Source organism: Tachyglossus aculeatus, chromosome 1 (genome assembly GCF_015852505.1).
Source record: "Tachyglossus aculeatus isolate mTacAcu1 chromosome 1, mTacAcu1.pri, whole genome shotgun sequence".
Lineage (NCBI taxonomy): Eukaryota > Metazoa > Chordata > Mammalia > Monotremata > Tachyglossidae > Tachyglossus > Tachyglossus aculeatus.
In genome coordinates, this window is record NC_052066.1 from 5,230,189 (window position 1) to 5,245,137 (window position 14,949).

The following is a 14,949-nucleotide window of genomic DNA, read 5'->3' on the forward strand; positions in this document are numbered from 1 at the left end:
ATTTTATTTTGTTAGTATTTCTGGTTTTGTTCTCTGTCTCTCCCTTCTAGACTGTGAGCCCGCTGTTGGGTAGGGACCGTCTCTATGTGTTGCCGACTTGTACTTCCCAAGCGCTTAGTACAGTGCTCTGCACACAGTAAGTGCTCAATAAATACGATTGATTGATTGATTGATTGATTGAGACAGAGAACAGAAGACTGTGAGCCCCCAGTGGGGCAACCTGATCACCTTGTAACCTCCCCAGCGCTTAGAACAATGCACACAGTAAGCGCTCAATAAATACGATAGATTGATTTATTTATTACTCTATTTATGTATTTTACTTGTACATATTTATTCTACTTATTTTATTTTGTTGATATGTTTTGTTTTGTTGTCTGTCTCCCCCTTCTAGACTGTGAGCCCACTGTTGGGTAGGGACCGTCTCTAGATGTTGCCAACTTGTACTTCCCAAGCGCATAGTCCAGTGCTCTGCACACAGTAAGCGCTCAATAAATACGATTGATTGATTGATTGAGACAGAGAACAGAAGACTGGGAGCCCCCCGTGGGACAACCTGATCACCTTGTAACCTCCCCAGCGCTTGGAACGGTGCTTTGCACGTAGTAAGCACTTAATAAATGCCATTATTATTATTGTGAGAGGCAGCGTGGCTCGGTGGAAGGAGCCCGGGCTTTGGAATCAGAGCTCATGGGTCCGAATCCCGGCTCCTCCACGTGTCTGCTGTGTGACCTTGGGCAAGTCACTTAACTTCTCCGAGCCTGTTACCTCATCTGTAAAATGGGGATTAGAACAGTGCTTTGCACATAGTAAGCGCTTAATAAATGCTATCATTATTTTTATTATTATTAAGACTGTGAACCCCACATGGGACAACCTGATCACTTTGTATCCCCCCCCGCGCTTAGAACAGTGCTTTGCACATAGTAAGCGCTTAACAAATGCCAACATTATTATTATTTTATTAGTAGTAGTAGTAAGTGCTTAACAAATGCCAACACTATTATTATTATTATTATTATTATTGCTGTTATTATTATTATTAATAATAAATATGATTGAACGAATGACTGTCCCCCGCCGGCAGGTTCCGGTATTCGGAGGAGGACGTGGTGACCTACGTGGTCCAGCTGCTTCAAGGCCTGGACTACCTTCACGGCCGCCACGTCCTCCACCTGGACATCAAGCCCGACAACTTGCTGCTCACGCCGTCCAACACGCTGAAGATCGTGGACTTCGGCAGCGCTCAGCCCTACAGCCCCCACGCCCTGCGACCCCTGGGCTACCGCACGGGCACCTTGGAGTTCATGGGTGGGTGACGGCGGGCCACCCTCCGGCCCCTCCCGGCCCCCCACGGCCTCCCCCTGCCCGGCTTGGCCTGGACTTCTAGTCCAGTGCTCTGCACACAGTAAGCGCTCAATAAATACAACCGATTGAGTGATTGATTGACTTCCCACTCTTTCCCCCTGCAGCTCCGGAGATGGTGAAAGGGGACCCCATCGGCTCGGCCGCGGACATCTGGGGGGCCGGCGTGCTGGCCTACATCATGTGAGCCATCCCCCTCTCCATCCCCCTATCTTACCTCCTTCCCTTCCCCACAGCACCTGTATATATGTATATATGTTTGTACAGATTTATTACTCTATTTTACTTGTACATATCTATTCTATTCATTTTATTTTGTTAGTATGTTTGGTTTTGTTCTCTGTCTCCCCCTTTTAGACTGTGAGCCCACTGTTGGGTAGGGACTGTCTCTAGATGTTGCCAACTTGGACTTCCCAAGCGCTTAGTACAGTGCTCTGCACATAGTAAGCGCTCAATAAATATGATGGATGATGATGATGAGCCAATCCGGGCCCTCTTCCTCTCGAGATTTAGACTGTGAGCCCAATGTTGGGTAGGGACTGTCTCTATATGTCTCTATATGTTGCCAACTTGGACTTCCCAAGCGCTTAGTACAGTGCTCTGCACACAGTAAGCGCTCAATAAATACGATTGATGATGATGATGATGATGAGCCAATCCGGGCCCTCCCGGGACCCCTTCCTCTCGAGATTTAGACTGTGAGCCCACTGTTGGGTAGGGACCGTCTCTACATGTTGCCAACTTGTACTTCCCAAGCGCTTAGGACAGTGCTCTGCACACAGTAAGTGCTCAATAAATATGATTGAATGAATGAATGTTGGGTAGGGACTGTCTCTATATGTTACCAACTTGTACTTCCCAAGCGCTTAGTACAGTGCTCTGCACACAGTAAGCGCTCAATAAATATGATTGATGATAATGATGATGATGAGCCAAATCGGGCCCTCCTGGGACCCTTCCTCTCGAGATTTAGACTGTGAGCCCACTGTTGGGTAAGGACTTGTCTCTATATGTCTCTATATGTTGCCAACTTGTACTTCCCAAGCGTTTAGTGCAGTGCTCTGCACACAGTAAGCGCTCAATAAATATGATTGAATGAATGAATGTTGGGTAGGGACCGTCTCTATATGTTGCCAACTTGTACTTCCCAAGCGCTTAATCCAGTGTTCTGCACACAGTAAGCGCTCAATAAATACGATTGATTGATTGATTGATTTCCCCTCCCCACAGCACCTGTACCTATGTTTGTACAGATTTATTACTCTATTCATTTTACTTGTACATATTTACTATTCTATTTATTTTGTTTTGTTGATATGTTTTGTTTTGTTGTCTGTCTCCCACTTCTAGACTGTGAGCCCGCTGTTGGGGAGGGACCGTCTCTGTATGTTGCCAACTTGGACTTCCCAAGCGCTTAGTCCGGTGCTCTGCACACAGGAAGCGCTCAATAAATACGATTGATTGATTGATTGATTGATTGATTGAGATTCCCCCCACCCCCCAATCCCTGTGGGCCCTCTGGGCCTTCCCACTCCCCCGATACACGGACACACACAGACACACAAACACACAGCTCAGAACATGCCCCCAGCCCCAGGGACCCTCCCCACATCCACCCTTCCTGGACTTTCCTACCTTTGCTTCACACCCCCCTCACACACAAACACACCTACACACTTTCACGCACACCCCCCAGGAACCCTCTCCTCACCTGCCCTCGTTCAATGGCATTTATTGAGCGCTTACTGTGTGCAGAGCCCTGTACTAAGCGCTGGGGAAGTACAAGTACATTGTAAGTAATAATAACGATAATTGTGGTATTTGTTAAGCACTCACTATGTGCCAAGCACTGGGGGAGATACAGGATAATCAGGTTGTCCCCCATGGAGCTCACAGTCTTCATCCCCATTTGACAGAAGAGGTCACTGAAGCACAGAGAAGTGAAGTGACTTGCCCAAAGTCATACAGTAGACAAGTAATAATAATAACAATAATAATAATAGCATCTGTTAAGAGCTTACCCAAGTAGTTATTGAGTGCTCACCATTTTACCAAAGACTTGGTATTACACTATATAGTATACTAGATAACATTAACAACATCCTGTCGGTTGGGAATGGTTATTATTGAGGGAATGTAATACATTTTCCATTACGTTTCGTTGGATGTGGAAAAAAAATTCCAGCTTTGCACCTCTACACACACAAACACACACACAGAGCTCCCCCCCAGAGACCCTCCCCACACCCTTCCTCCCTTTGCAACCCCCCGCATACACACAAACACACACACATACACACACCCCACCTGCCCTCCTGAACATCCCTCCCTTTGCAGCGTGGCTCCGTGGCAAGAGCCCGGGCTTTGGAGCCAGAGGTCAAGGGTTCAAATCCCGACCCGCCATCTGTCAGCTGTGTGACTTTGGGCAAGTCGCTTCACTTCTCTGGGCCTCAGTTCCCTCATCATTAAGACTGTGAGCTCCCCATGGGACAACCTGATCACCTTGTAACCTCTCCAGCGCTTAGAACGGTGCCCGGCACATAGTAAGAGCTTAATAAATGCCATCATTATCATTATTAGTAGTAGTAGTAAGCGCTTAATACCATCACTATTATCATTATTATTATTTGCACCCCTACACACACAAACACACACAAACACTCAAAACCCCCCTCAGGGACCCTTCCCATTCAGCGTGGCTCAGTGGAAAGAGCCCGGGCTTGGGAGTCAGTGGTCATGGGTTCAGATCCCGGCTCCGCCACTTGTCAGCTGGGTGACTTCAGGCGAATCACTTCACTTCTCTGGGCCTCAGTTCCCTCATCTGTAAAATGGGGATTAAGATTGTGAGCCCCACATGGGACAACCTGATCACCTTGTAGCCTCCCCAGCGCTTAGAACAGTGCTTTGCACATAGTAAGCACTTAACAAATGCCATTATTATCATTATTATTATTATTATTATTATTATTATTATTATTATTATTATTCCTATTCCATCCCTCCCTGGACTGTCCTACCCCACGCACTCACAAACACACACCCCCCAAAACACACTTTCACCCCTCCCCAAGGACCTTCCCTAACTTCCCTGCCTTTGCAACACAAACACACAAACACTCACAACCGTCCCCCCCACCCCCCTCAGAGACCCTCCCCTCCCTGGACGTCCCTCCCATCCCCATGGAGGGTCCCCTTATTCATTCAGTCATTCAATTGTATTTATTGAGCGCTTACTGTGTGCAGAGCACTGTACTAAGTGCTTGGGAAGTACAAGTTGGCAACATATAGAGACGGTCCCTACCCAACAGCGGGCTCACCGTCTAGAAACACCCTTAATGCCCTGGGTGTCCGCTTCTTGGAGAAGCAGTGTGGCTCAGTGGAAAGAGCCCGGGCTTTGGAGTCAGAGGCCATGGGTTCAAATCCCGGCTCCGCCAACTGTCATCATCATCATCAACATCAATCGTATTTATTGAGCGCTTCCTGTGTGCAGAGCACTGTACCAAGCGCTTGGGAAGTCCAAGTTGGCAACATATAGAGACAGTCCCTACCCAACAGTGGGCTCACAGTCTAAAAGACTGTCAGCTGTGTGACTTTGGGCAAGTCGCTTCACTTCTCTGGGCCTCAGTTCCCTCATCTGGAAAATGGGGATGAAGACTGCGATCTGATCACCTTGTAACCTCCGCAGCGCTTAGAACAGTGCTTTGCACATAGTAAGCACTTAATAAATGCCATTATTATGATTATTATTGTAGCCTCCCCAGCGCTTAGAACAGTGCTTTGCACATAGTAAGCGCTTAACAAATACCATTATTATTATTATTATTATTATTATTATTCCCCCAGGCTGAGCGGGCGATCCCCCTTCTATGACCCGGACCCCCAAGAGACGGAGCACCGCATCGTGGGGGGCCGCTTTGATGCCTTCCAGCTGTACCCCAACACTTCCCAGAGCGCCGCCCTCTTCCTCCGCAAGGTCCTCGCCGTCCACCCCTGGTGAGAGGGATGTGGGGGGACCCCCGCCCCGCTTCTTCCGGACCCCCTCTTCCCTCCCTGACTGCCCCTCTCTCCCTGAGGAAGCCGAGCCTTCCCCCATCTCATCTCCCCTGGCACACACACACATGCATGCATTTAATAATAACAATAACAGTATTTGTTCAGCGCTTACTACTACTAATAATGATGGTATTTGTTAAGGGCTTACTACTACTAATAATGATGGTATTTGTTAAGCGCTTACTATGTGCAAAGCACTGTTCTAAGCTCTGGGGGGGATACAAGGTGACTTTTAGACTGCTAGCCCACTGTTGGGTAGGGACCGTCTCTATATGTTGCCAGCTTGCACTTCCCAAGCGCTTAGTACAGTGCTCTGCACACAGTAAGCGCTCAATAAGTACGACTGATTGATTGATTGAAGGTGATCAGGTTGTCCCACTTGGGGCTCACAGTCTTAATCCCAGTTTGACAGACGAGGGAACTGAGGCCCAGAGAAGTGAAGTGACTTGCCCAAAGTCACACGGCTAAGTGGCAGAGCCGGGATTTGAACACATCATCATCATCAATCGTATTTATTGAGCGCTTACTATGTGCAGAGCTCTGTACTAAGCGCTTAGCATTTAGAACGCATGACCTCCGACTCCAAAGCCCTTGCCCTTTCCACTGATCCAGGCCGCTTCTCTGTGTGCCGAGCACTGTTCTAAGCGCTGGGGGAGATACAAGGTGACCAGGTTGGCCCATGAGGGGCTCACAGTCTTCATCCCCATTTTACAGAGGAGCTAACTGAGGCACAGAGAAATTAAGTGACTTGCCCCAAATCACCCAGCTGAGAAGTGGCAGAGCTGGGATTAGAACCCACAACCTCCAACTTCCGAGCCTGGACTCTTGCCACGAAGCAGAGAAGCAGCATGGCTCAGTGGAAAGAGCCCGGGCTTTGGCGTCAGAGGTCATGGGTTCAAATCCCGGCTCTGTCAGCTGGGTGACTTTGGCAAGTCACTTCACTTTTCTGGGCCTCAGTGACCTCATCTGCAAAATGGGGATTAAGACTGTGAGCCCCCACTGTGGGGCAACGTGATGACCTTGTAACCTCCCCAGCGCTTAGAACATCATCAATCGTATTTATTGAGCGCTTACTATGTGCAGAGCACTGTACTAAGCGCTTGGGAAGTACAAATTGGCAACATATAGAGACAGTCCCTACCCAACAGTGGGCTCACAGTCTAAAAGAGTGCTTGGCACATAGTAAGCGCTTAATAAATGCCGTTATTATTATTATTACTCTGTGCCACCCCCAAGAGCCGGGCCATTCGGCAGGATTGCCGACTTTCCCCCGCCGCCACCCCTGGTTCCCATGGTCACCGCCGCCCGTGTCCCCATGGTCACTTCTCTGTGCCCACCCCCACCCCGGAGGTGGCCATCACTGCTGGACTCCCAACCCCAGTCTCCGTCATCACTCCCATGTACCGTCCCCCAGCCCAAGAGCCGGCCATCATTCATTCCTTAATCAATCAATCAATCAATCAATCGTATTTATTGAGCGCTTACTGTGCGCAGAGCCCTGGACTAAGCGCTTGGGAAGTACAAGTTGGCAACATATAGAGACGGTCCCTACCCGACGGCAGGCTCACAGTCTAGAAGGGGGAGACAATAATAATAATGATTATTGTTATTATAATAAAATATAAGAGCCCACTGTTGGGTAGGGACTGTCTCTATAGGTTGCCAACTTGTACCTCCCAAGCGCTTAGTCCAGTGCTCTGCACACAGTAAGCGCTCAATAAATACAATTGATGATGATGATGATGAAAAGAGAAGCAGCGTGGGTTAATAATAAGTCTTAATAATCATATTCATTCATTCAATCATATTTATTGAGCGCTTACCGTATGCAGAGCACTGGACTAAGCACTTGGGAAGCCCAAGTTGGCAACGTATAGAGACGGTCCCTACCCAACGGCAGGCTCACAGTCTAGAAGGGGGAGATAATCATAATAATGATTTTTGTTATTATAATAAAATATAAGAGAAGCAGCGTGGCTTAGTGGAAAGAGCCCGGGCTTGGGAGCCAGAGGTTGTGGGTTCTAATCCTGGCTCTGCCACTTGCCAGCTGGGTGACTTTGGGCAAGTCACTTCACTTCTCTGGGCCTCAGTTCCCTCATCTGTAAAATGGGGATTAAAACTGTGAGCCCCCCATGGGACAACCTGATCACCTTATAACCCCCCCAGTGCTTACTTAGAACAGTGCTTTGCACATAGTAAGCGCTTAATAAATTCCATTATTATTATTATTATTATTATTCTCTGGGCCTCAGTTTCCACATCTGGAAAATGGGGATTAAGGCTGTGAGCCCCAAGTGGGACAACCTGATCACCTTGTATCCACCCCCAGTGCTTAGAGCAGTGCTTCACACATAGTAAATGCTTAACACATGCCATCATTATTATTATTATTATGGTATTTGTTAAGCGCTTACTATGTGCCAGGCACTGTTCTAAGCGCTGGGGTAGATACAGAGTAATCAGATTGTCCCATGTGGGGCTCACACTTTCAATCCCCATTTTCCAGATGAGGTCACTGAGGCCCAGAGAAGTGAAGTGACTTGCCCAAGGTCACACAGCAGACAAGTGGCGGAGCCGGGATGAGAACCCACTTCCTCCGACTCCCAAGCCCGCACTTATTCCACTAAGCCACGCTGCTTCTGTCGAGCATTCCTTCATTCAATCGTATTTATTGAGTGCTTACTGTGTGCAGAGTACTTTACTAAGCGCTTGGACAGTAGTACAATTCATTCATTCAGTCAATCGTCTTTATTGAGCGCTTACTGTGTGCAGAGCACTGGACAAAGCGCTTGGAAAGTACAATTCATTCATTCATTCAGTCGTATTTATTGAGCGCTTGCTGTGTGCAGGGCACTGGACTAAGCGCTCGGGAAGTTGGCAACATCTAGAGATGGTCCCTACCCCGCAATGGGCTCGCAGTCTAGAAGGGGGGAGACAGACAACAAGACAGGTAGGCCGGCATCAATCCCATCGAAATAGATAATTAGAATTATAGATTCGAGAATTATAAACAGAATTATACCATCACTGCAGTACTCCCACCCTGTAACCCCCCGGGCCCCGTGGTCACCACGGCTTCCCTCCGTAGCGTGGCTCAGTGGGAAGAGCCCGGGCTTTGGAGTCAGAGGTCATGGGTTCAAATCCCTGCTCCGCCACTTGCCAGCTGTGTGGCTTTGGGCAAGTCACTTCACTTCTCTGAGCCTCAGTTACCTCATCTGTAAAATGGGGATTAAGACTGTGAGCCCCACGTGGGACAACCTCATCACCTTGTATCCCCCCAGCACTTAGAACAGTGCTTTGCACATGTAAGTAATTAACAAATGCCATTATTATTATTATTAGTAGTAGTAGTAGTATTAGTATTATTATGGGTTCAAATCCCTCCTCCATCACTTGTCAGCTGTGTGACTTTGGGCAAGTCACTTCACTTCTCTGTGCCTCAGTTCCCTCATCTGTACAATGGGGATGAAGACTGTGAGCCCCCTGTGGGACAACCTGATCACCTTGTAGCCTCCCCAGTGCTTAGAACAGTGCCTTGCACGTAGTAAGCGCTTAACAAATGCCATGATCACCATCATCTGTAAAATGGGGATTAAGACTGGCAGCCCTCCGTGGGACAACCTGATCACCTTGTAACCTCCCCAGCGCTTAGAACAGTGCTTTGCACATAGGAAGCGCTTAATAAATGCCATCATTATTATTATTAGAGAAGCAGCGTGGCTCAGTGGAAAGAGCCCGGGCTTTGGAGTCAGGGGTCTTGGGTTCAGATAATAATAATAATAATAATAATAATAATAATAATAATAATAATAATAATGGCATTTGTTAAGCGCTTACTATGTGCCAAGCACTGTTCTAAGTGCTGGGGGGATATAACATGATCAGGTTGTCCCACGTGGGGCTCACAGTCAATCCTCATTTACAGATGAGGTAACTGAGGCTCAGAGAATCAATCAACCAATCGTATTTATTGAGCGCTTACTGTGTGCAGAGCACTGGACTAAGTGCTTGGGAAGCACAAGTTGGCAACATAAGAGAAGTGAAGTGACTTGCCCAAGGTCACACAGCTCTGACACCAAAGCCCGGGCTCTTTCCACTGAGCCCCGCCGCTTCTCTCCCTTCACTTCTCTGGGCCTCAGTTCCCTCATCTGGGAAATGGGGATGAAGACCGTGAGCCCACCATGGGACAACCTGATCACCTTGTAACCTCCCCGGCGCTTAGAACAGTGCATTTTTATTATTATCCTGCATCGCCGCAGGCCCGGCGCCCCCGGCCCGGGCGGTGGGGTCGCCCCCCGTTCGAGCTGGGGGGTCACTCCTCTGTGCCCCCCGCCCCGCCCAGGAGCCGGCCTTCGCTGCAGGACTGCCTGGCCCACCCGTGGCTGCAGGACGCCTACCTGATGAAGCTGCGGCGGCAGACGCTGACTTTCACCACCAACCGGCTCAAGGAGTTCCTGGGCGAGCAGGCCCGCCGCCGGGCCGAGGCCGCCACGCGACACAAGGTCCTGCTTCGCCCCTACCCCGGTGGCCCCTGACCCCCCAGCTCGGACCCCCCCGCCATCCCCCCCCGGGACGTTCTGGGGGCCGGCCGGCGGACCCTCCGGCCGGGGGAGGCCGACGGGGCGAGATGGGGCCTACTCCGCACTGCCAACCAGAAGCCGGACCGGGCGATATACCTCAAGAACCCACCCGGGCGGGGACGGGGGGCACGACGACGATGACGTCCCCCCCAAACCCTGCCTGGGCCCCGGAGGAGAGGGGCTACGGGGTGGCGATGGAGGAGGGGGGACGGCGGCGGAGGACGAGGAAGCGGAGCGAGGGACGGGAGAAGTCATGCGGAAAAATGGAGGGAAGGAGGTTGGGGGGTCGCTAAAGAGGTGGGGACATGGGGGGAGATAAAAATAATAATAATAATAATAATAAGTGCTTACTATGTGCCAAGCACTGTTCTAAGCAGTGGGGGGGAATACGAGGTTGTCCCGCGTGGGGCTCCCAGTCATCATTTGACAGGTGAGGTCACTGAGGCCCAGAGAAGGGAAGCGACCTGCCCCGAGTCACACAGCCGACACGTGGAGGAGCCGGGAGATGAGCAGGAGAGGGCGGGTTGGGGGGGGGGAGCGGGAACAGACTGTGAGCCCACTGTTGGGTAGGGACTGTCTCTATATGTTGCCAATTTGTACTTCCCAAGCGCTTAGTACAGTGATAGTAAGCGCTCAATAAATACGATTGAAGATGAGGAGGAGGTGGTGAAGGGGTTGGGAGTCGAGACGGGGGGGACGGGGAGCAGAGGGTGTACTTTCCAAGCGCTCTGTACAGTGCTCTGTACGCAGCGAGCACGCGATAAATACGAAGGAATGAATGAAGTCGCAGAGCAGGGTGGGGGAAAGGGTAATGATGATGATGGTATTTGCTAAGCACTTACTTGGTGCCAGGCACTGTACTAAGCGCTGGGGTGCACACAAGCAAACCGAGTTGGACGCGGTCCCCGTCCCGCGTGGGGCTCACAGTCTCCATTTGCAGATGAGGTCCAGAGAGATGAAGTGACTGGCCCGCGGTCGCACAGCGGATGAATGGCGGGATTGGGATTAGAACCCACGACCTTCCGGCTCCCAGGCCGCGCTGCTGCGCTGAGGGCAGGGACGGGACACTCAGGAAGGGGAGGGCTGGGGAAAAGGGGGGTGGGGACAGGGAAGGCCCCTTTTTAGACTGTGAGCCCACTGTTGGGTAGGGACTGTCTCAATATGTTGCCAACTTGGACTTCCCGAGCGCTTAGTCCAGTGCCCTGCACACAGTAAGCGCTCAATAAATACGATCGATTGAAGGCGCGAGGGTCTGCCGGAGAGGGGGGATAGGAGCGAGGGATGAGTCCAGGGGTTTGGGAGAATTAGAGGTCAGGGAGACAAGGAGGTCGAATGGGATGGGTTGCCCACCGGCCATCCCTTTCCCTCCTCCCGGCCCCCCGGAGACCCCCGGCCCGCTGTCTCCGCGAGGGTCTCCGAGGAGCCTCTCCTGCCCCCATCCTCCTCTGCCGCCCCCCTCCCATATTTATTTATTTATTGACTTTTGTGAAGTCTTCCCTCCCACCCAGCCCAACTCCCACATCACACCGACTCCCGTCCCTTCCGACGCCGTCCGTCTTTGGGTCAGAAATAAAGACCTCCACAGCAAGGCCTCGCCTGGGGGATTATTGCGTGCGGGTGTCCGGGCGTGTCGGGTGCGTGTGTGTGTGTGTGCATCCATGTGGATGTCTGACAGGGTGGGAGAGAGACACTGTGGGGGAGTAGGGAGGGGAAAGGGCTGAATGGAAAATAATAATAATAATAATGGCATTTATTAAATGCTTACTATGTGCAAAGCACTGTTCGAAGAGGAGCTGTGGGAGAGAGACGCTGTGGGGGAGTAGGGAGGGGAAAGGGCTGAATGGAAAATAATAATAATAATAATAATGGCATTTATTAAGCACTTACTAAGTGCAAAGCACTGTTCGAAGAGGAGCTGTGGGAGAGAGACACTGTGGGGGAGCAGGGAGGGGAAAGGGCTGAATGGGAAATAATAATAATAATAATGGTGGCATTTATTAAGCACTTACTATGTGCAAAGCACTGTTCGAAGAGGAGCTGTGGGAGAGAGACACTGTGGGTGAGTAGGGAGGGGAAAGGGCTGAATGGAAAATAATAATAATGGTATTTATTAAGCACTTACTATGTGCAAAGCTCTGTTCGAAGAGGAGCTTTGGGAGAGAGACACTGTGGGGGAGTAGGGAGGGGAAAGGGCTGAATGGAAAATAATAATAACAATAATAATGGCACTTATTAAGCGCTTACTATGTGTAAAGCACTGTTCTAAGAGGAGCTGTGGGAGAGAGACACTGTGGGGGAGTAGGGAGGGGAAAGGGCTGAATGGAAAATAATAATAATAATAATAATGGCATTTATTAAGCGCTTACTATGTGCAAAGCACTGTTCGAAGAGGAGCTGTGGGAGGGAGACACTGTGGGGGAGTAGGGAGGGGAAAGGGCTGAATGGAAAATAATAATAATAATAATGGCATTTATTAAGCACTTACTATGTGCAAAGCACTGTTTGAAGAGGAGCTGTGGGAGAGAGACACTGTGGGGGAGTAGGGAGGGGAAAGGGCTGAATGGAAAATAATAATAATAATAATAATAATAATAATAATAATAATGGCATCTATTAAGCGCTTACTATGTGCAAAGCACTGCTCGAAGAGGAGCTGTGGGAGAGAGACACTGTGGGGGAGTAGGGAGGGGAAAGGGCTGAATGGAAAATAATAATAATAATAATGATGGCATTTATTAAGCGCTTGCTATGTGTTCTAAGCGCTGGGGAGGTTACAAGGTGATCAGGTTGTCCCACGGGGGGGCTCACAGTCTTCATCAATCAATCAATCAATCGTATTTATTGAGCGCTTACTGTGTGCAGAGCACTGTACTAAGCGCTTGGGAAGTACAAGATGGCAACATATAGAGACAGTCCCTACCCAACAGTGGGCTCACAGTCTAAAATTTATCATTTATTTTATTTTGTTAATATGTTTTGTTTTGTTGTCTGTCTCCCCGTTCTAGACTGTGAGCCCGCTGTTGGGCAGGGACCATCTCTAGATGTTGCCAACTTGTACTTCCCAGGCGCTTAGTACAGTGCTGTGCACACAGTAAGCGCTCAATAAATACGATTGAATGAATGAATGAATCCCCATTTTCCAGATGAGGTAACTGAGGCACAGAGAAGTTAAGTGACTTGCCTAAAGTCACACAGCTGACAATTGGCAGGGCCGGGATTCAAACCCATGAACTCTGACTCCAAAGCCCGGGCCCTTTCCACTGAGCCACGGGAAAAAGAAGTCTCTGCTTTTTCTGTTTTTTTCCTGGGGTGTTTGTCATTGTTACCATTCATTCATTCATTTGATCGTATTTATTGAGCGCTTACTGTGTGCAGAGCACTGGACTAAGCGCTTGGGAAGTCCAAGTCGGCAACATCTAGAGACGGTCCCTACCCAACAACGGGCTCACTGTCTAGAAGGGGGAGACGGCCAACAAAACAAAACATGTGGACAGGTGTCGAGTCGTCAGAACAAATAGAATTAAAGCAAAATGCACATCGTTAACCAAATAAATAGAATAGTAATATTATTATATTATATTACTATATAGCACTTGCAGATTAGATCGCGTTTGTCCAGGTCATTCTGGAGGAAATTGATCCATGGAGTCGCTGTGAATCGGAAACAACTCGACTGCACTTAATAATAATAATAAAATAATAATAATAATAATAATAGAACTATATGGTATATAACATCAAGACAACTTGATGACAGAAGAGGACTTCCCAGACTAAGCCTCACTTTTCCTCAGCTCCCGCTCCCTTCAGCGTCGCCCTGACTCGCTCCCTTTTCTCTTCCCCCTTCTCCCAGCCCCACAGCACTTAGGTATATAACTGTCATTTTATTTATAATAATAATAATAATGGCATTTGTTAAGCACTTACTATGTGCCAAGCAGTGTTCTAAACGCTTATCCCTTTGCTCTTTCCCCCGTCCCAGCCCCAAAGCAATTCTATATATATCTATAATTTTTATAATAATAATTATTATTGTGGTATCTATTAAGCGGTTACTATGTGCCAAACACTGTTCTAAGCGCTTATCCCTTTGCTCTTCCCCCCGCCCCAGCCCCAAAGCAATTCTATACATATCTGTAATTTTATAATAATAATTATTATTATTGTGGTATCTGTTAAGCAGTTACTATGTGCCAAGCACTGTTCTAAGCAGTGGACTAGGTACAAGGTAATCACGTTGTCCCACGAGGGGCTCACAGTCTTAATCCCCATTTTACAGATGAGCTAACTGAGGCACAGAGAAATTAAGTGATGTGCCCAAAGTCACCCGGCTGATAAGTGGCAGAGCTGGGATTAGAACCCACGACGTCCAACTCCCAAGCCCGGGCTCGTGCCACTAAGCAGCAAAGCAGAGAAGCAGCGTGGCTCAGTGGAAAGAGCCCGGGCTTTGGAGTCAGAGGTCATGGGTTCGAATCCCGATGCCACCCATTGTCAGCTGTGTGACTTTGGGCAAGTCACTTCATTTCTCTGGGCCTCAGTGACCTCATCTGCAAAATGGGGATGAAGACTGTAAGCCCCCCGTGGGACAACCTGATCACCTTGTATCCTCCTCAGCGCTTAGAACAGTGCTTTGCACATAGTAAGCGCTTAACAAATGCCATCATTATTATTATTATTCAGCCACGCTGCTTTTATTGATGTCTGTCTCCCCCACTCTGAGCTCTGTGAGCCCACTGTTGGGTAGGGACCGTCTCTATATGTTGCCAACTTGGACTTCCCAAGCACTTAGTACAGCGCTCTGCACACAGTAAGCGCTCAATAAATACGATTGAATGAATGAATGAAAGGGAATGTCACTGTTTCTTGGGTTATTGTTGTATCGTAGTTTCCCAAGCGCTTAGTACAGTGCTCTGCACACAGTAAGCACTAAATTGGATCAAATGACGAATGA

At 49.0% G+C, this 14,949-nt stretch overlaps 1 protein-coding gene across 1 annotated transcript in view; it reads left to right on the plus strand.

The window, feature by feature from the left end:
* SPEG (striated muscle enriched protein kinase) overlaps positions 1-10,259 on the plus strand; it is a 292,468-nt gene extending 282,209 nt beyond the window's left edge. The window contains exons 38-41 of the mRNA XM_038769099.1: positions 1,088-1,311; positions 1,473-1,548; positions 5,209-5,358; positions 9,761-10,259. Coding sequence (XP_038625027.1) covers positions 1,088-1,311; positions 1,473-1,548; positions 5,209-5,358; positions 9,761-9,953 — 643 coding nt within the window. The 3' untranslated portion in view covers positions 9,954-10,259. The remainder of the gene's footprint in view (positions 1-1,087; positions 1,312-1,472; positions 1,549-5,208; positions 5,359-9,760) is intronic.
* Positions 10,260-14,949: the final 4,690 nt, after the last annotated feature.